This window comes from Erinaceus europaeus, chromosome 2 (assembly GCF_950295315.1).
Source record: "Erinaceus europaeus chromosome 2, mEriEur2.1, whole genome shotgun sequence".
NCBI classification, from domain to species: domain Eukaryota; kingdom Metazoa; phylum Chordata; class Mammalia; order Eulipotyphla; family Erinaceidae; genus Erinaceus; species Erinaceus europaeus.
In genome coordinates this window covers 187,423,939-187,444,382 of record NC_080163.1, presented here as the reverse complement: position 1 = coordinate 187,444,382, position 20,444 = coordinate 187,423,939, and the positions used below count along the sequence as shown (strand labels likewise).

Genomic DNA, 20,444 nt, shown 5'->3' with positions numbered 1-20,444 from the left:
TCACATTGGCACATGCAATGTGGGGGATCAAACTCTTGTGCGTGAGAGTCCAATACTTTATCCACTGTACCACCTCCCAGAAATAAGCAGATTATTTATTCATTTATCTTGTAATTTTTTAAATTATTTTTATTTGTGGGAAAAGCAGTCAGAAATCGAGAGGGAAGGGGGAGATAAAGAGGGGGAGAGACACCTGCAGCACCTGCTGGGGATTGTATTTGTGGCCTTTGGGACCTCAGGCAGCAAAGTCTATTTGCATAACCATTATGCTATCTCCCCAGCCCAAGCAGCTAATTATTAATGCAAGGGACATAGCAAAGGGGGGGGGGGACACACACCAGTCTCTAAAGCCTGTGTCCACAGCTCCCATTACCAGGTAGCAGAGTTAGAGAGGGTGGTGGAAGGCTTTTTGCCATCTCCCCAGTCTGCTTTGACTGACAGGAGCTTTTTTTTTTTTTAACTAGACCTTAATCAATTTACTGAAAAATAATAAACGCTGACCTGAATTGAGCTCTTACTGCCATTCGATTACATCATGAGCATTAGATCACTGAAGCCTCTTCAGCCAGGGCAACCTCAAAGGATTGCTGTGTCCATTATACCCGACAGGATTTGGTAACGTGATCTAGCATCAGCACTCCACACAGCGGCTTCATAAAGGCCCAATAAACGTCACTGGGAGAAAATATTGTAGTTCATTGTGACTGCTGCTTGCCACTTTGATGAAGTGTAGTAATGATCATGACTCGTATAATCTGTGCTTAATACCTTAATATCACTCTTGGTTAGGAGATGCTGGCGGTTTTTTTGTGTTTTTACAACTATTAACCCATTTAGGATTGCGGGTGGTGGTGCTTATGTTACAATGCTTAAGGAGCCAGGTTCAAGCACCTGGTGTCCACCTGCAGGGTGAAGCTTCTTTTTAAAAAAATTTTTTTTAATATTTATTTATTCCCTTTTGTTGCCCTTGTTGTACTGTAGTTATTGTTGTTATTGATGTCATCGTTGTTGGCTAGGACAGAGAGAAATGGAGAGGGGGGGCAAGACAGAGAGGTGGAGAGAAAGATAGACACCTGCAGACCTGCTTCACCACCTGTGAAGTGACTCCCCTGCAGGTGGGGAGCTGGGGGCTCGAACTAGGATCCTTGCGCTTTGCACCACCTGTGCTTAACCTGCTGCGCTTCCGCCCAACTCCCTGGGGTGAAGCTTCTTTTTTTTTTTTTGGATTTTTTTTTTTGAATTTTTTTTTTTTTTTTTCCTCCAGGGTTATTGCTGGGCTCGGTGCCTGCACCATGAATCCACCGCTCCTGGAGGCCATTTTTCCCCCTTTTTGTTGCCCTTGTTGTCGTAGCCTCGTTGTGGTTATTCTTATTGCCATTGTTGATGTTGTCATTGTTGGACAGGACAGAGAGAAGTGGAGAGAGGAGGGGAAGACAGAGGGGGGGGAGAGAAAGATAGACACCTGCAGACCTGCAGACCTGCTTCACTGCCTGTGAAGCGACTCCCCTGCAGATGGGGAGCCGGAGGCTCGAACCGGGATCCTTACACTGGTCCTTGCGCTTTGTGCCACATGCGCTTAACCAACTGCGCCACCGCCCGGCCCCCGGGGTGAAGCTTCTTGAGTGGTGAAGCAGTGCTGTAGGTGCCTCTTTTCTCACTTCCCCCCACCTTTTTTTGTTTGTTTGTTTGCCCACAGGGTCATCGCTTATCGGTGCCAGCACTATGAATCCACTGTTCCTGGTGGTCATCTTTTTTCCATTGTTGTTGTTGCTGTTATTACTGTTGTTGTTGGACATACAGAGAGAAACTGAGAGAGGAGGGGAAGACAGAGGGAGAAAGATAAATACCTACAGACCTGCTTCATCTCTTGCAAAGCAGCCCCCCTGCAGGTGGAGAGCTGGGGGCTCAAACCGGGGATCCTTGTGCTTTGCCCTATGTGCACTTAACCCAGTGCACTACTGCCCGGTCCCCTTCCCTCCTTCCCTTTTAAATTTTTTTTCTAATTTATTTTTCCTTTATTGGGGTATTAATATTTTATATTTATTTTCCCTTTTGTTGCCGTTTTTTATTGTTGTTGTTGTACTTATTATTGTTATTGATGTAGTTATTGTTAGATAGGACAGAGAGAAATGGAGAGAGATGGGGAAGACAGAGAGGAGAAGAGAAAGATAGACATCTGCAGATCTGCTTCACCGCCTGTGAAGCGACACCCCTGCAGGTGGGGAGCCGTTCTTTGAGTTTTGCACCACGTGCGCTTAACCCACTGTGCTACCACCCGACTCTCGGGGGATTAATGTTTTACATTCCACAGGAAATACAATAGTTTGTACATGCATAACATTTCTCAGTTTTCCACATAACAATACAACCCCCACTAGGTCCTCTGTCATCCTTTTCCAGGACCTATACTCTACCCCCACCCACCCCAGAGTCTTTTTTGGTGCAATACACCAAAAAAAAAAATTAATTCTCTTTATTTATTTATTGGATAGAGATAGCCAGAAATTGAGAGGAAGGGGAAGATAGAGAGGTAGAGAGAGAGAGAGGGAGTGCAGGTGGTGGCGCACCTGATTGAGCACACATGTTACAATTCACAAGGACCCAGGTTCGAGTGTCCAGTCCTCACCTGCAGGGGAAAGCTTCGTGAGTGGTGAAGCAATGCTGCAGGTGTCTCTCTGCCTCTCTTCCTCTCTATCCCTCCTTCCCCCTCGATTTCTGGTGGGGTCTGTCCAATAAATCAATAAAGGTAATAAAAAAAAGAGAGAGAGGTAGACAGACAGATAGACCCCCTGTAGCACTGCTTCACCACTTATGAAGCTTTTGCCTTGCAGCTGGGGTCTGGGGCCTAAACCCAGATTCTTGCGTACTTTAATATATGTTCAACAGGTGCACCACCACCTGGCCCCTCTCCCTCCTTTTCTATCTCCCCCTTCCCTATGATTTCTCTCTGTCCCTATCTAATAAATAAATATTAACTTGTTTAATCCTTACAATACTGTAAAAGTCTTCTGGGTGTAGAAGAATCACACAGGTGCCGGGCCTCAGAGGCTAATAAATAAACAAATAACTCAGAAAAGTATCTTTACTTGTGTAAGAAGTGATATATTTGCAAGTGCAAGTGGAAAGAGCTTTAGAGAAATAAGGAAAAGGAAAAAGGGAGGCTAAGTTGGTACCAGTAGTAAGGCCCCAAAAGTATGAATGAGGAGACCAGGATGGTCTCAGGGAGAAGTTGGCATCTGAACAATGGCTTGAAGTGTGGAGGCGAGTGAAGAAATCCTGGGGATCCAAGTGGGCAGGACAGCCTGGTACAAAGATCCTGAGGCAGGAGGCTGGTGTATCTGGGGTAGAATGAGTGGCGGGAAGAAAAGGCAGGGAGGACTGGTGAAATAGCTGACTTGGGTAGGGCACTGCTTTGCCATGTGTGTGACTCAGGTTTGAGCCCTCAGAACATTGCGGGAAGCCTTGGTGCTGTGCTATCTCTCTCTCTTTCTGCCTTCTCTTTTTAATTTTTTATTATCTTTATTTCTTGAACAGAGACAGCTAGAAATCGAGAGGGAAGGTGGTGATAAGGAGAGAGACAGAGAGACACCTACAATACTGCCTCACCACTCATAAAGCTTTCCCCCTGCAGGTGGAAACTGGGAGCTCGAATCTGGATCCTTGCGCACTGTAACGTGTGCTCAACCAGGTTCACCACCATCCAGCCGCTTTCTCTGCCTTCTCTGTCCCTATCTTTTGAAAAAAAAAAAAAAAGGGGGTGGTGGTACTGGATGGTGGCACATCCAGTTGAGGATACACATTACCACGCATTAAGACTTGGGTTCTAGCCTCTTCTCCCCACTTCCAAGAATGGAAAGCTTCATGATTAGTGAAGCAGTGCCGCAGGTGTCTCTCCTTACCTACCCCTTCCCTCGTAGCTTCTCACTGTCCTATGTAATTAAAAAAAATTCTTTTAATTAAATAAAAAAGAGGGAGTCGGGAGATAGCGCAGTGGGTTAAGCGCACGTGGCACAAAGCGCAAGGACCAGCGGAAGGATCCTGGTTCGAGCCCCCGGCTCCCCACCTGCAGGGGAGTCGCTTCACACACAGTGAAGCAGGTCTGCAGGTGTCTATCTTTCTCTCCCCTCTCTGTCTTCCACTTCTCTCTCCATTTCTCTCTGTCCTATCCAACAATGATGACATCAACAGCAATAACTACTACAATAGAACAAGGGCAACAAAACGGAATAATTTTTTAAAAAGAAAAGGAAAAAATGACTGCTACGAGTAGTGAATTCATACTGCTGGCACTGAGCTCCAGCAATAACCCTGTTGGGGAAGAAGAAAAAAAAGTGGTTGGAGAGGCCAGGTGGCACCTTGGGGACCACGGGAGGGCTCTGGTGGGGAAGGCCCAGTGGAGAAGGGGAGGCCCTTCTATGCAGCAGAAAAAAAGAGAAAGAACCATGAGGCCGAGGATAAATAGGCAGTAGCAGGTGTGTGGGTTAGGGTCAGGAGAAAGCGTGAAATAGTTATCTATAGAGAAGAAGAGCTGGGAGCAACGAGGGGTAAGGCCACCAGATTGAAGTGAGAGCAGCCAGTGGGATGGTGTGTTGTTCTCACACCACTTGAGACTATGTGGGTACAGGCACAGGGTAGGCGGAGGGCTGGATTTCACCAGGGTCACATGTAGGTGGAAGCCAGAAGAGCCAAGGGTGGTGCGTGTGTATGCACAGAATGCTTTTTAATGATGAATCAAGGAATCTGAGCTGGATGCAGAAGAACACTTGAAGGGATGAGGGGTAGTGAGAAGGAGGTACAGACAAAGATGGGGACATCACAGTGGGTTGAAACGATTATGGGGGGCCAGGGCGGTGGGGGTGTAGTGGGGGCAAACTGTAAACAGAGGAGCCGAGGGGCAGGGAGAGAGATGTGGGAGACTGGGGTTTGGCAGAGGTTGTGGTGATTCAGAAAGGTCCGGATGTCACCATAGCAGGGAGGGGCTGAGAGGCAAACAGGTCAAGGGCCTGTGGCTCAAGGTGTCATCCACCCTGATGTGGCAATCGCCAGGGATACTGGGCAGAGCAGCGGGGGTGACCAGGAAGCTCTAGCCACTTGGAGAGGCCACAGAAGAACTAAGTTTAGAACTGTTCAAAGAGATTGAGCAATAGGTTATTCTTATTTATTTTTTGTATAGAGACAGAAATGAAGTAAGGATGATAGGGAGATGAGGCAGGGGTAGATAGCATAATGGTTGTGCAAAGAGATTGTCATGCCTGAGGCTCCAAAGTCCCAGGTTCAATCCCCAACACCACTATAAGCCAGAACTGACAAGTGCTCTGGTAATAATAATAGTAGAGGAAAATAGGGAGAGGTGCACCTGGTTGAATGCATATGTCATCATGTGGAAGACTAGAGAAGGTAGCATAATGGTTATACAAAAAGAATTTAATGCCTGAGGCTCTGAGGTCCCAGGTTCAATCCCCAGTACCGCCATAAGCCAATGTTGACCAGTGCTCTGCAAAAAAAATTATTAATTCAGTGACCACATGCAAGGACCCAGATTCAAGCCCCCCAGTCCCCACATGCAGGGGGAAGCTTCAGGAGTGGTAGAGCAGTGTTGCAGGTCTCTCTCTCTCTCTCTTTATATCTCCCTCTTCTCTCATCTTGTCTCTATGTCTATCCATAAATGTATACTTTAAGGAGAATTAATGTGGGAGTCAGGCGGTAGCGCAGTGAGTTAAGCACAGGTGGTGCAAAACGCAAGGACTGATGTAACGATCCCGTTTTGAGCTCCTGGCTCCCCACCTGCAGGGGAGTCGCTTTTCAAGTGGTGAAGCAGGTCTGCAGGTGTCTCTCTTTCTCTCCCTTTCTCTGTCTTCCCCTCCTCTCTCCATTTCTCTCTGTCCTATCCAACAATGACAACATCAATAATAACTACAACAATAAAACAATAAGGGCAACAAAAAGGAATAAATATTTTTTTTAAAAAATAATGTTTGAAAGTAGAGAGGGAGAAAGAGAGGCACATAGACACCTACAGCACTCCTCCACTACTCCTGAAGCTTCCTCCTTGTAAGTGGAGACTGAGGTTTTGAACCCAGTTCCTTGTATGTTAACATACGTGTTCAACTAGATAAACCAGTACCCATCCCCTAGTGAATAGATTTTTCTCTTTCTTCCTCTTCTTCTCTAAATACTGTTTTTATTTTTTACTTAATAGAACAGAGAGAAATTGAAAGGGGGAGTCATGAGTTCCAAGGATAGGAGGGATGGGTCAAGGGTATGGTGGAGGGTGGGAGGAAATGGTTTCTTCCTCAGTGAGTCTTTTCTTGTGGGTCTTTCAGTGTGTGTGGGAGAGCATATCATTATGCAGTGCTTAGCCTGACACAAGGGAGACCAGAAGTGAAAAGTTGTCATCTACAGTCATGACAGGCTCATGGTCAGTCTTTGGAGGGAGACCTCTAGAGAGAAACTTAAGGGCTAATTTTATTATTATTTCATGTCAGACGTCAAGAAGCAAAGTAGCTCATTTGGACAGTGCACTGCTTTGCTATGTATGTGACTCAGATTCAAACCTGGCCCCCACAACATTGAAGGAGTTTGGGTGCTGTGGGTTGGCAAAATAGTTCACTTGGATATGTGTTGCTTTGCCATGCGCACAACCCAGGATTAAGTCCACAGTGAAGGAAGGTTGGTGCTGTGATCTCTTTCTCTCTCTGCCTTACGACCTCTATCACTGTCTAGACAAACAACCTCAACACTCTGTCTCTCCACCTCTGTACTTTTTAAAAAGTATTTATTTATTTATTTATTCCCTTTTATTGCCCTTGTTGTTTTATTGTTGTAGTTATTATTGATGTTGTCGCTGTTGGCTAGAACAGAGAGAAATGGAGAGAGGAAGGGAAGACAGAGAGGGGGAGAGAAAGACAGACACCTGCAGACCTGCTTCACCACCTGTGAACTGACTCCCCTGCAGGTGGGGAGCCCAGGGCTCGAATGGGTATCCTTACTCGGGTCCTTGCGCTTTGCACTCCACCTCTGTCCTTTAAAACAAAAGTCTGGTGGCAAGAACTAGGTGATGGGCTGGGGAGACAGCATTATGATTCTGCAAAAGACTCATGCCTGAGGCTCTCAGGTTCCACTATAAGCCAGAGCTGAATAGTGCTCTGGTCGTTTTCTCTGTATCTCTTTCTCTCTGTAGTTCTCTTTCGTGAAAAATAAATAAATAGGACCGGATGTGGTGGTGCACCTACCTGGTGGTGCGCACACATTACAATGCGCAAGGATCCACGTTCGAGCCCGTCCCCACCTGCAGAGAGAAAGTTTCACGAGTGGTGAAGCGGTGCTGCACGGATCACTTTTTCTCTCTTCCCTCTCTCTCTTTTAAAATATTTTAATATTTATTTATTCCCTTTTGTTGCCCTTGTTTTATTGTTGTCATTATTGTTGTTGTTATTGATGTCGTTGTTGGATAGGACAGAGAGAAATGGAGAGAGGAGGAGAAGATAGAGAGGGGGAGAGAAAGATAGACACCTGCAGACCTGCTTCACCGCTTGTGAAGCCACTCCCCTGCAGGTGGGGAGCTGGGGGCTCGAACCGGGATCCTTACTGGGTCCTTGCGCTTTGTGCCACGTGCGCTTAACCCGCTGCGCTACCGCCCAACTCTCTTTAAAATAATTTTTATTAGCTTGATTTATTGGATAGAGACAGCCAGGAATCAAGAGGGATATTTATTGGATAGAGACAGGTAGAAATCGAGAAGGAAGGGGGTGACAGAGAGGGAGAGAGACAGAAAGACACCTGCAACACTGCTTCACCACTCACAAAGCCTTCCCCGTATGTGCGAGCTGGGGTCTCGAACCTGGGTCCTTGTGTATTGTAACATGTGCACTCAACCAGTGCGCTACCACCCCAGCCCCTCTCTCTTTAATCTCCCTCTGGTGTCTCGATTTCTGGCGCTGTCTATCCAATAAATAAACATAATAAAATTTAAAAGAAAAACAAGAACTAGGCGACTAGTTTTCTGCACCTAGGTGACAGCTTCTACCCCACCGTACCCCATGTGTCCATAGGCGCTAGTTTGGTCTTGGTCAAGCCTCACGGGCCTTGCGTCTGGGAGGAGGGGGCTGTCCAGGCTGCCCTGACCCCCCCCCCCACCTTCTCTCGCCCTGCAGGGTGCCGGAGATGGGCTCCCAGCCCTCGCGGCAGCAGCTGCCCCCGGAGCCCCCCTTCGCCCTGGACTTGCTGCCCCCGGAGCTGCTGGTGCAGGTGCTGAGCCACGTGCCGCCGCGCGCGCTGGTGACCCGCTGCCGCGCCGTGTGCCGCGCCTGGCGGGACGTGGTGGACGGACCGTCCGTGTGGCTGCTGCAGCTGGCCCGCGACCGCAGCGCCCAGGGCCGCGCGCTCTACGCCATGGCCAAGCGCTGCCCGCCTGGCAGCGAGGACGAGGAGGAGTTCCCGCTCTGCGCCCTAGCGCGCTGCTGCCTGCGCGAGCCTCTGCGCCGTAACCTCATCTTCAATTCCTGCGGAGAGCGTGGGTGCCGGGGCGGGGCGGGGCCTGGTGGCTGGGGTCAAGCTGATTGACACGGGGGCGGGGCAGGAACTATACCGTAGGTGGGCGTGTTTCCCCCCCCCGAAGGCGGAGTCAAGGATCAAGGACTGAGGGAAAGTCGATTGGGTGCGGGAGGGGGCGGGGCTTGTTTATGGAAATGTGAGTCACGTTGATAGGCTGTGAAAGGAGAGACTGAGCGAGTGGGCGGGGCCAGATATGGAGGTGCTGGAAGAACTCTGGTACCTCCCTCTCTGGGGGAGGAGTGGGAAGTAGGGAGGTGGAGGGTAGAACCGGGAGAGATTCTGAGTGGTTTGGGAAATTAAAGGCTGCCTGAGGGGCTGGGAGGTGTTACAATGAGCAAGTACTTCAGAATCAAGCCCCAAATCCCCTTCTGTAGTAGGGGGAAAGCTTCACAAGCGGTGAAGCAGGGCTGCAGGTGTCTATCTCCTTTTCCCCCAAAATCTCTCTCTGTCCTATGAAATAATAAATATATAACTGTTAAAGAAAAAAATGAGCCTGAACAAAGTGGCGAGGCCAAGGGAAAGGGATTTCATGAATATAGACCTATTAAATGGGAACAGGAATGCAGGCTGCTAAGAGATGGGGACAGGGCTAAGAAGTTGGGGGTGGAGATAGGGATGGTGGCAGGCACTGGATCAGCCAGGGACAGGCAAAAATCTTGTATTCAATCCCTTTGTATTCCAGAGGGCTTCCGAGGCTGGGAGGTGGAGCATGGCGGGAATGGATGGGCCGTGGAAAAGAATGTAATACTGGTGCCTGGGGCTCCTTCCCAGACCTGCTTTATAACATCTTTTGAGTAAGTGACTCTGATCCCTGGGACAACCAACCCCAAGGAGGGAGGAGGACCTTTACCTTCCTGTCCTCACCTTTATCCACTTCCACCCTCTCTTTCCTTCATTTCTTCAGTCAAAAAAATATGAAAATGTGTGAAGATCTGCTAGACATCATGTATTTTTCTTTTTTAATTTCTCTTTAAAAAAAACAAACAAACATTTTATTCATTTTTTATTTCTTTAATAACCAGAGCATTGCTCAGCTCTGGCTGATGGTAGTATGGGGGGATTGAACCTGGGATTTTGAAGCCTCTGGCATGAGAGTGTCTTTGCTTAACCATTATGCTATGTATCTCCACCCAGAACATGCTCTTTTTACATTTGCATTTTAGAATGAGGAAGACATTAAACACATAGACAGTAAAATAACACACACATACACACATGAAAAGAAAGCATTTAGAGGGCCTACTTTTTCTTTCTTTTCTTTTTTTTCTCTAGGGTTATTGCTGGGACTTGGTGCCAGCACTATGAATCCACTGCTCCTGGTAGCCATCTTTTCCCCCATTTTATTGGATAGGACAGAGAGAAATTGAGAAAGTACTAGGAGAAAGAGAGGAGGGAGAGAAAGATAGACACCTGCACCCTGCTTTTCTGCTTGTGAAGCTACCCACTGCATGTGGGGAGCCAGGGACTCGAATGGGGATCCTTGCACAGGTCCTTGCACTTAGTATTATGTGTGTTTAACCCAATGCTCCACTGCCCAACTCCCAGGGCCTACTTTACTTCTTTATGTCACTTTTAATTCTGGAAACCTCCCTGACATACATACTCTTTTTACCTCCTCTTCTTAATAGGAAACTGTTGCTGAAAGCCCACCTAGTAGAGCACTTGCCTTACTAGGTGGGAGACCCCAGGTTTGAACCCCAGTACCATATGACAGCACCAGGGGAGCTCCATGGATGGTGGAGCTGATATTGAGTCTCTCCCTCTTTGTCTCACTCAATTAAAGAATGAGAAAATTGGAGCTAGGGAGATAGTTCAACATGTTAGAACACTGAATGTGCATGCTTGAGACCTCATAGGTCTCAGGTTCAATCCCCAGCACTGCCATAAACAGGAACTGAGTGGTATGCTGGTCTCTCTCATTCTTTGTCTCTCTCACTCTCAAAAACTAAATCTTTAAACAAAACAAAGCAAAGGAAGGAGGAGGGAAGAAAGGTAGAAAGAAGGAAAAGCTGGGGGCCAGGTGGTGGTGCACCTGGTTGAGTGCACATGCTACAGTGCATAAGGACTCAGGTTCAAGCCCCCGGCCCCCACCTATAGGAGGAAAGCTTCACAAGCAGTGAAGCAGGACTGCAGGTGTCTGTCTCTCTCCCTGTCTGTCTCCCCACTCCCCTCTTGATTTATCTCTGTTTCTACCCAAATAAATAAATAAACTATTAAAATTTAAAAAGAAAGAAATGCTGAATGAGGACATAAGCTTGAGGAAGGGAAGCCTAAGTGGCAGTATTGCACCTGCTCAAGGCTGACACTGCCTAAATAAATTTTATAATGGATTGTCAAAAAAGTCGTGTCATTTTTTTCCCTGTGTTTTTCTAGGCAAAAATGCATCATGACTTTTCCCAGTAACCCATAGGAAACTATCACAGAGGGTAACAACACCTAGTAAGTGGTGGAGCTGAAATTTGGGCTGTTTGTTTTACCAGAACACTGAAGACTGCTCAGCTCTGGCTTATGGTCGTACTGGAGTATTGAACCTGAGGCCTTTGGTGCCTCAGACTCACATGAAAAAGTCTTTTTGCTGCCTCACCAGTTTCTCCCCACCCCCCCCCAGCCCCCACCATTACTTTTTGCTTGTAGCACCAGGGGCCTCATGCATGAGTGATTCCACAGGTTCCAAGACTGACTTTTTCATTCTTTTATTTTACAAAAAGGGAAAGGGGAAGAGAGGTCATTATAGAACTGCTCCACCATCCACAGAGTTTCCTCTGGTGCGGTGGTGCTCCCATGTGGTAGGGCTCCAAACTCTGGGTCTCATGCCCTCCCCAAATCTCCCTTTCCCAGATGGTGCTTCAAGAGGCAGCTGGTGGACTTGGTGATGGAGGGGGTGTGGCAGGAGCTGCTGGACAGTGCCCAGATCGAGATCTGTGTGACCGACTGGTGAGTGAAGATTGGGGCCTGCCCTGGGAGCACCAGCAGCGGGCACAGTGGCTCTATAGCAGAGGTGTATTTCACACCCCATGAGCCCCAGGGGGGTAGCCAGTATGTGCCCCTTCCTAGTAATGCTGAGGGAGGAGGAGCGTGGCTTTCCTGTCCCCACGGCCAGGGCCTCCAGTCTGCCCATCACCCCAGCTGACTTGTCTTGATCTGAAGCAAAGTGTTCCTCCCCTTTACCAGTAATTCACCCTTCATCTCTTGTGGACACCTCAAGAGAGTTTTGGTTCATTATCCCTTGACAACTGAGGCCAGAGGAGGTAGGGCTGGGGTGAGGGTGCTGACTGGTTTCAGAGACTGCACACAGCCCCACCTCCATCCCCACCTTTTTTTTTTTTTTTTTTGCCTCCAAGGTTATCACTGGGGCTTGATGCCTGCACTACGAATCCGCTGCTCCTAGCGGCTGTTTTTTTTCCCTTTGTTGTCCTTGTTGTTTTATCATTGTTATTGCTGTCGTTGCTGTTGGATAGAACAGAGAGAAATCGAGAGAGAAGGGGAAGACAGAGGGGGGAGAGATAGACACCTGCAGACCTGCTTCACCACTTGTGAAGTGACCCTCCACCCGGCAGGTGGGGAGCCGGTAGCTCAAACTGGATCCTTATGGTGGTCCTTGCACATTGCGCCGTGTGCACTTAACTTGCTGCACTACCGCCTGCCCCTCCCCCCCCTTTTTTTTTTAATCAGAGCACTGCTCAGCTTTGGCTTACGGTGGTGCTGGAGGTTGAATCTGGGACCTTGGAGCCTCAAGCATGAAAGTCTTCTACAGAACCATTATGATATCTCCCCAGCCTTGCCCCCTGAACAGAAATTGAGAGGGGAAGAGGGAGAAGTCCCCCTGAAGGTGGGGGCTGGGGACTTGAACCCAGGACCTTACAGACCTGTAATGTGTACACTCAACTAGGTACACCATTGCCCAGTCCTGTGTTTTCCTAGGCAAAAATGCATCATAACTTTTTTTTTTACCCACCTTTCTAGAGCAACCAGATTCCTTCTTGAAATATGCTGGTTCCTTCCCTAGGGTCCTGGCTCCTACCCAGATATACACAGGTTCCCACTGTGGTTCCTCCCCAGAGCACCATACCCCCCCCACACACACACACACACATCTGACCCAAAATGTAAAACCAGCCTCAAGAGCTCCTTGCCTCCTTCCCCAGACTCTGGCATCAGGCAGGCACACCCAGACTTCTCCCCCATCCAAAGCCCTAGTTTCTCTCCATTTGCCCTTCAAAAGGGCAGGGAGACTGAGCACTCAGCCCCCTTCCTTCTGACCCAGAGATCTGGGTGGGTGACAAGAGACATCAAGGACCACCACCACCTGGCAGGTGGGGTGCCCGGAAGAACTGTGGCTGCATCTACCGGCTCCGGGTCCGCCTCCTGGACACGTACGAAAACGAAGTGGTCAAGTTCTCAGCGTCACCCAACCCGGTCCTTCAGTGGACTGAGAGAGGCTGCAGACAGGTGGGTTCAGACCTCCTTGCCCACCCTGCCTGCTCAAAGTCGGGGACACCCAACCTCTCACAGGCTCAGCTTGAGATCTCAACCCTCCTCCCCGCTGAGTCTCTAGCACAACTGCTGACAATCACTGAGCCTTTATTACACTGCAGGCTTGGCACCGGGTTTTACTTACGAACTCAATTCATGAGCACAAGCCTACCTGCTTGACATGCATTCCCTGAGCATGTGCTGTGTGCTGGACACTGCACGAGGTGCTTATAAAACCATGTGGTTTGAGCCCCTGGCTCCCCACCTGCAGAGGGTCACTTTCTCTCTCCCTCTGTTTTCCTCCCCCTCTCAATTCTCTCTGTCCTATCCAACAGTAACAACAAAAAGTGGGAAAAGATGGCTGCCAGAAGCAATGGATTTGGCTCCCAAGCTGAGGCTGTCATTATCACTCAGCTCAGTTATCAAAGTAACCTTTTCTAATCAACCTGTTTGAAGATTTCCTATTTTTATTAATATTTTAGTAAGAAAAATGGGGGGAGTGGTGAGACACCAGAGCACTGCTCAGCTCTGGCTTATGGTGGTGCTGGGGATTGAACCTGGGATCTGAGAACCCGAGGCATGAGTCTTTTTGTACAACCTACTATGCTATCTCAACTCTGAAGATTTATTTATTTGAGGAGAGAAAACCAGCATCTCTCTGGCATGTGTGGTGCCAGTGATTGAACTCGGGACCTGATGCTTGAGAGTCCAACACCTTCTCCACTGAGCCACCTCCACAGCAGCTCAAAATGGCCTTTTAGGAGGCTTTGCTTCCACTCCTGAGCTCCTCCCATCTACCATCACCCAATAAGCAGTTAGCATCCAGAAAGGCATGTCAGCTCAGTCTCCCTTGGCTACCTCTCTACATAAAACGTGTAATCTTAGGGAGTTAAGCTTACATAGCTAAGTACAAGGACCTGCTTTTGAGGCCCTGGCTCCCCCACCTGCAGGGGGATGCTTCACAAGCACCAAAACAGGTCTGCAGGTGTCTTTCTCTTTCCCTATCTTCCCCTCCCTTCTCAATTTCTCTCTGTCCTATCCAATAAAAAAAAAGACGGGAGGTGGTCCACAGTACCATCTTGGATTTGTAGTGCTGGCACCGTGTCCTAGCAATAACCCTGGAGGCAATAATAATAATAAAGTCTTATCATGTGCAACAGAAAGGAATGAAGTGTATAGGCTGCACCATTGACATACCCTGGGAACATGCTGATCGGCCAGGCCACATTAAATCATGACTGCATGTAAGCACCTTGTCCAGGGTAGGCAACACCATAGACACAAAGCGCAGGTTTTGTGGTTGCTAGGGATGCGGAGAAGGAGGAACTGGAAGTGATAGTTAATGGATATCAAGTTTTTTCCTTGGGGCTGATGAGCCTGTTCCAGAATTAGTGGTGACAGCTGCATAACATTGCAAGTTCACTAAAAGCCATTGAATTATACAGAGGTTATTATTTTTTTGTTAGGTGAATGCGATCTCAGTTTAAAAAAAAAAAAAAAGACTACAGGGGAATGGGGAGATAGCATAGTGGTTATACAAAAAGACTTTCCTCCCTATGGCACTAAAGGTCCCAGGTTCAATCCCTAGCACCATCATAAACCAGAGCTGAGCGGTGCTCTCATAAACATGGCATGTGCCAAAGGGGTGCTTTGGCTCTCTCGTTAATGAATACACTTAAAAAGCTATGCAGAGCTACACAATCTCCATTGCATCCTTCACCCTCTCCTATTTTTTTTTCTCCTAATTTTTTATTGGATAGGATAGAGAAATTGATGGGGAGATAAGAGGGAGAGATAGACACCTGCAGACCTGCTTCACTGCTTGTGGTGCACCACCGCCCAACCCCCTCACCCTCTCCTATTTCTTCCCCCACCCATAACTTTGCTGCAGACACACTCCCACCTCAGTGCCTTTTCACTGACCATTCCCCTGGGATCCTTTTCCTCCAGGTCCACTGGGCCAGTGTCCCCTCCCCCTAGGACTACTGAATACCCGCGGAATACCTTCTGTGGCTCGCCCATCTGTCTTCAGTAGCTAAAACCCCTAAGTGTCTCTTTCACCCAGGCAAGATCTAGGATCTATTTGTTATTTTCTTCACTGCTGTAACCCCAGCACCTGGAGCAGGGCCTGGTGCCAACTGGGTTCTGTGGAAGAGCCTATGGTTCTCATGCTCTCACTCTCCCTCCCCACACAGGTCTCCCATGTCTTCACCAACTTTGGCAAGGGCATCCGCTATGTGTCTTTTGAGCAGTATGGAAGAGACACACGCTCTTGGGTGGGACACTACGGTGCTCTGGTGACCCACTCCAGTGTGAAGGTCAGGATCCGTGTGTCCTAGCCAGAGCCATGCAGTCTTCCAGGATGAACTGCCATCTGCCAGCCATCATCGATCCAGGGTGGCTTTGGGGCATCAGAGGAGGCCCCACGGATAGCGAGGGGCCCATGTGGCCTGTTCTGGGTGGTCATGTCTCCCATTCATCCTGCTGCTACTTCAGCATGGTGGTCCTCATGCTATGTGACAAGCAAGGGATCCAGACATTTTGTCGTCAGCTTCCAGGGTGTGTGTGTGTGTGTGTGTGTGTGTGTGTGTGTGTGTGTGTAAGGGGTCAACATAACCAGGAAGCATTCATTTTGCTGGCAGACCACCTTCTCACACACATGTCACTGGCAGACTAAGCATGAGATGAAGGGGAAACCTGGCTTTCTGGTGGAAGGCAAAGCTGCACAGTCTGGAACAGTCTGCATGTCCCCTCCAGGGGAACCACAGGGGTGGAACATCAAAGGAAAGCAGGTCTGGTGTTTGGGGAGTTTCCAGGATTTCCCCAAGAGGAAGTCATGAGACCTACACTGGTATCATCCATTAGCTTTTTTGGGCCAGACTGATGCTGTTCCTTTCATTGTTTCTAAAAGCAGGCGGTGGCTGAGCCCACAATGTGTCCCCCCACAGCCACCTCCTTTGGGGTGACACTGTCCTCTCTGCACATTCAAGCCCATGTGCACAGGGATAGAGCAGGCTGAGGGCATGAGGGCAGCTCTCCTGCCCCTCAGTGCCTCCCTCACTGAGCGTAGCCACCAAACTAGCTCAATAAAACTGGTGCTAAATGTGTGATGGGGACTCTTATCTATGACTCATGGATGCACTGGTTTGGTCCTAAAACACCTCTAGGGATGTTTTCAATCCTCACCTTCAGGGGGTGTGGGAAGTACTGGGCTTCAAAGACAGGCAACAAGGGATAGCCAGAAGGACTCCCATGCAGATCTGAAGTGGTTCTTCCAACCGCTCCTGGGTAGACACTGTAACTGACACCAGGGAGTCGAGGAGTTTAAATGACCTGGCCAGTAAGCAGGGACAGCAGGACCAGTCGAGCTTCAGGGCCCAAATGCTATAGTTTCCAGGGGCTGGGGAGACAGCATAATGCCTATGCAAATGGCTTTCACAGCCAAGATTTCTAGGTCCCAGGTTCAGTTCCCAGCACCACCATAAGCCAGAACTAAGCAGTGTGCTGGTCAAGTCAAAACTACTAATAAAAAGAGTTACAAGCAATTTTCATATCTTAAAATCTAACGTGGCTGGGCCAGCAAAATAGCTCGCTTGGATAGCCTGCTGCTTTGCCATGTGGGCTACCCAAGCTCAAGCCCAAGTCCAGTCCCCACCACACTGAAGGAAGCTTCAGTACTATGGTCTCTCCCACTCTGCTGCTGCTAAAGAAACAAAGTGTAACACCATGTGATCACTGTTACTCTCAGTGCCATTTACAAATAGGAGGAAATGGGGGCTGGGGATAGCATAATGGTATATGAAAACTCTCACACCTGAGGCTCCAGAGTCCTAGGTTCAATATTCTGGACCACCATAAACCAGAGTTGAGCAATGCTCTGATAAAAATAAGTAAATAATGGGGGGTGGGGGGTGGAGGGGAAGGCTCCTAGAGGAGGGGCAAATCAGCCCAGAGTCAGAGAAAAATAAGAGGCAGAGGTGGGTACACGTGAGTCTGAGAGCTGTGGAGAAGAGCAGCTCCCTTGTAGAGAACAATCCCAAGTTTAATCCTTTTATTAATACCATCGGTCACCAATATTACATTTATTGCCTCTGTGCAGTGGAAGCTTGAGGGCCAAGACTTTCTGTTCTTTGGTCCCTTAATTGCCAGGAAGGGGAACTTGAACTCCAGAGCTGAAAAGTAGACAGGGAAGAGAAGAGCCAACACAATAGCTCACTTGGATAGTGCACTGCTCACAGGTACTTGACCAGGGTTTGAGCAGCCCACACTGTACTGAAAGAAGCTTCAGTGTTGTGGTCTCTCTCTCTCTCTGCCTGCCTCTAAAAAACCAAACCAAGGAGCCAGACAGTGACACACCTGGTTAAGCGCTCACATTACAGCTCACAAGGACCCAGGTTCAAGCCCCCAGTCCCCACCTGTATGGTGGAAAGTTTCACTACTGGTGAAGTAGGGCTGCAGGTGTCTTGTCTCTTCCACTCTATTTTTCCATCCCCTCTCAATTTCTGTCTCTATCCAGTAATAAAACATTAAAACACACACACACACACACACACACACACACACACACAGTATATGAGGCCTGTGGGGCCTGTACACACATGGACTGTCTCATCAAACCTAATCAAAATAGCCAAAGAGGTTACTATTGCAAGTAGAGTTATTTTGTGTCAGGGGAAACTGAGCCCTAATGGTAATATCAGTGGCCAAGGCAACATAGAGAGGGAATACAGTGTAAAGAGGGTCACATTACAACCCCGAGGATCTGTGTTTATTGCAGCTGCTCTCCCACTCCAGCGGAGGGCAGTACAGTGTCCAGTCCTAGCAGAGAGGTGTCTCTTACTTGAGGGAAGCCTGGGATACCTTTTCTAGTTCACTCTCAGGATTCCTGTGGGCTTTTGACCCTGATGAAAGAGTTGGAGCCAGGATTTTAACCCAGTAGCTCTGCAGAGCTGGAACCACATCCTCAGGACACTGGCAGAAGCCAGCAGTCACTTCTTCTGCACATGGCCACAGTCATACTTGCCCCGCACGACAGTGAGCTTGACACCAGGCAGGTCCTGGGTGCGGCCTCCCTGCACCAGCACGACGTGGTGCTCCTGTAGGCTGTGGCCCTCGCCGGGAATAAAGCAGACAGCTTCCCGGCCGTTGCTGAGCCGCACTCGGCAGCACTTGCGGTTGGCGGAGTTAGGCTTCTTGGGCTTACGGATGAAGGTGCGTAGAATCACCCCCTTCAGCTGTGGCCGGCCGTCTGTGGGGCCCAGACGCTTATGCTCAGGCTTCTTGGGTCCCTTGCGATGAATCTGGTTCAGGGTGGCCATGGGACGGGTGGCCCAGGGAGCCAGGCGGGGGACCAGAGCTAGGCCTGGGGAGAAACGACCAGGAAAGTGAAATGGAAATAGTTATCCAGTGAGTGACTCAATTCTGACATTCTAGGTGTTGTTCCAAGCCCTTCACAAGGATACATTTGTTTACATGTAGGGGCACAGCCAAGAGAGAATGGGCAACGGCGTCTTGAGCAACTACCAAGTGTGAGGTCTAGTTTTGAGCATTTTTACATAGATTCATACAGTTTACAAGGAAGATATTTACTTGAATGCTGCTCCTCTGCTCTGCTCAGCTCTGGATTAAATTGGTGCTGGAGACTGAACCTGGGACCTCTGGTGCCTCAAGAATGAAAGGCTTTTTGCATAACCATTATGCTATCTCTCCAGCCCTCTGAATACTGTTAAGACCCCCATCTGCAGGAAGGAAGCTTCATGAATGGTGAAGCAGTGCTGATGGTCTTTCTCCCTCTCAATGTGTCTCTATAAAGAAAAAGAAAAAAGTTCACACTGTACAGACTACTTACTGTTCTACGAATCCTTCCTACACTCACTTATGCCTCACCCACAGTGATTGCAAGGGGCATTTTGGGAGGTGTCACTCCTCCCATCACACTTCCAACTCACTTGAGAAGGCTCTGCTGTATCTTCAAAACTGGCCACAGTCCACTCTTTGCCCCCTCCTCTACTGCATCTACCTGGGACAGAAGGTCCTGCCCTCACCAGCTGGCCCCTCATCTGCAGAGGGAGCCAGTGGACATCTAAGCTGTGACACATACCTTTCCTCAGTGTCAAAGCAAAAGTCATGGAACTGGGAGGCAGCTCACTGGATGGTGCGCTCAGACCTCACCATGCATAAGACACTGGATCTGAGCCCCAGCACCACATGGGAGCACGGTACATGGGTTGGAAGGAAACTCCACAAATGGATGTCCATTTTTCCTTTTCAAGTTACATCATTATTCTCAGAAAAGAGACATCCTTAGAAATTCTTCCCGCGTGATTTTTCCTTAAGCTTATAAGTCCTGCCTGTATGAAGGCACTATAAACAAATCGCCCTGCAGAACAATCTGTAACCGGACCATAAGATTGCCTGTCAAGCCAGCCCAGACTCCTCAGGCAGGGTTCAGCCGGCCTGTCTGCAAACAGAGATAGACAGGCTGTCCAGAGCTCAGCATAAGGGATGCAGAAGACCAAACTTAGGGCCTCGCAGTCCAAGGTTAAGCCACCTCTCAGGCCAACACATGTGTTAGATGTTTATAGGAGTTAAGTTCATAAATGAACGTCCTTCTTAGTGCCTAGTACAAACTAAATTCTTGGAAAGTAAGTGATCAACGAATGAATGAATGGCTACAATGCCTTGTTTGTCTGTCTCCTCCAGGGAAGTATTCAAAAAGCAAAGTTGAAGAAATCAGTATTTGACCCAAATTCCTGGTACTTACTGGACCCAGAGTTAGCCCTCAATGTAACTATGTGCGTCTTGTCCTTGCAGCCCGAGATCGCCAAGTCCCAGCGTGTCACCACCCCTGATTAAAATGCCTCGTTCCCTCGGGGCTGCTCCCGAGCAACGCCATGTCCAGGGCAAGGGCCACACTTACCATAACTCAGGGACGTGCTGAGGCCACGGAGGAGGCCGGACCAGGACATCCTGCCGCCCGCAGCGCCCCTGTGTGAGGGGATAAGAGTCAGAGAGAAGGGGAAAAGAAAGATGCCCCAGCGGGCCAAAGTCTACACTCTCCCCAACCCGGCCTCGACGCCTTCTAGTGAAGTCGAAGGAATTTGTTCTGCAAGTCTGACCACACTTTCTCGCTACTAACAGGCTGCCTTTTCGTAAATTCAGCCTGTTCTCAGTAGGCTCTTGCCCGCAAATAGAAAAAGGAAAGTGAGGCAAGGGGAAGGGGAGGCTTGGAGACCAATGACCTTACCGACCCAGCAAGGGTCCGCAGACACGCTGAAACCTGCGGCCAATCGCTTCCGGGGGGTTATCCCGACAAGGATTGGCTGATTCTAAATCTGAAGGGGCGGGACACAGACAACGATTGCACAAAAGACACAGTCAATCACGGTCAACATTTCCCATAGAACTGTTATTTTGAG

At 48.9% G+C, this 20,444-nt stretch overlaps 2 protein-coding genes across 7 annotated transcripts in view; one reads left to right on the top strand and one right to left on the bottom strand.

The window, feature by feature from the left end:
* The window catches only part of LOC103114323 (F-box only protein 17), a 40,017-nt gene extending 21,208 nt beyond the window's left edge, over positions 1 to 18,809 (top strand). For 2 of the 5 annotated variants that reach the window (XM_007523974.2, XM_060185897.1), the window contains 5 exons: positions 8,154 to 8,512; positions 9,236 to 9,347; positions 11,392 to 11,487; positions 12,867 to 13,002; positions 15,222 to 16,136. In XM_007523974.2, coding sequence (XP_007524036.1) covers positions 8,164 to 8,512; positions 9,236 to 9,347; positions 11,392 to 11,487; positions 12,867 to 13,002; positions 15,222 to 15,365 — 837 coding nt within the window. In that variant the 5' untranslated portion in view covers positions 8,154 to 8,163 and the 3' untranslated portion in view covers positions 15,366 to 16,136. The other 3 variants (XM_060185899.1, XM_060185900.1, XM_060185901.1) reach the window with 3 other exon arrangements.
* Positions 17,759 to 20,370, bottom strand: MRPS12 (mitochondrial ribosomal protein S12). Of its 2 annotated transcripts, none has more exons than XM_016188515.2 (3): positions 20,273 to 20,370; positions 19,946 to 20,013; positions 17,759 to 18,388 (listed from the first exon to the last, which is right to left on the bottom strand). In XM_016188515.2, exons 2-3 carry the CDS (start codon positions 19,992 to 19,994, stop codon positions 18,015 to 18,017), a joined length of 423 nt encoding a protein of 140 aa, XP_016044001.1. In that variant the 5' UTR covers positions 19,995 to 20,013; positions 20,273 to 20,370; the 3' UTR covers positions 17,759 to 18,014. The 2 variants fall into 2 exon arrangements, with proteins under 2 accessions (XP_016044001.1, XP_016044002.1); XM_016188516.2 differs by having other exon boundaries at positions 20,277 to 20,360.
* Positions 20,371 to 20,444: the final 74 nt, after the last annotated feature.

Excerpts from the sequence above, each read along its gene's own strand:
- MRPS12 (XM_016188515.2), bottom strand. The coding sequence starts at position 19,994 with ATGTCCTGGTCCGGCCTCCTCCGTGGCCTCAGCACGTCCCTGAGTTAT. Across the intron at positions 18,389-19,945 it reads CAGCACGTCCCTGAGTTATG|GCCTAGCTCTGGTCCCCCGC; the intron begins GTAAGTGTGGCC and ends GTTTCTCCCCAG.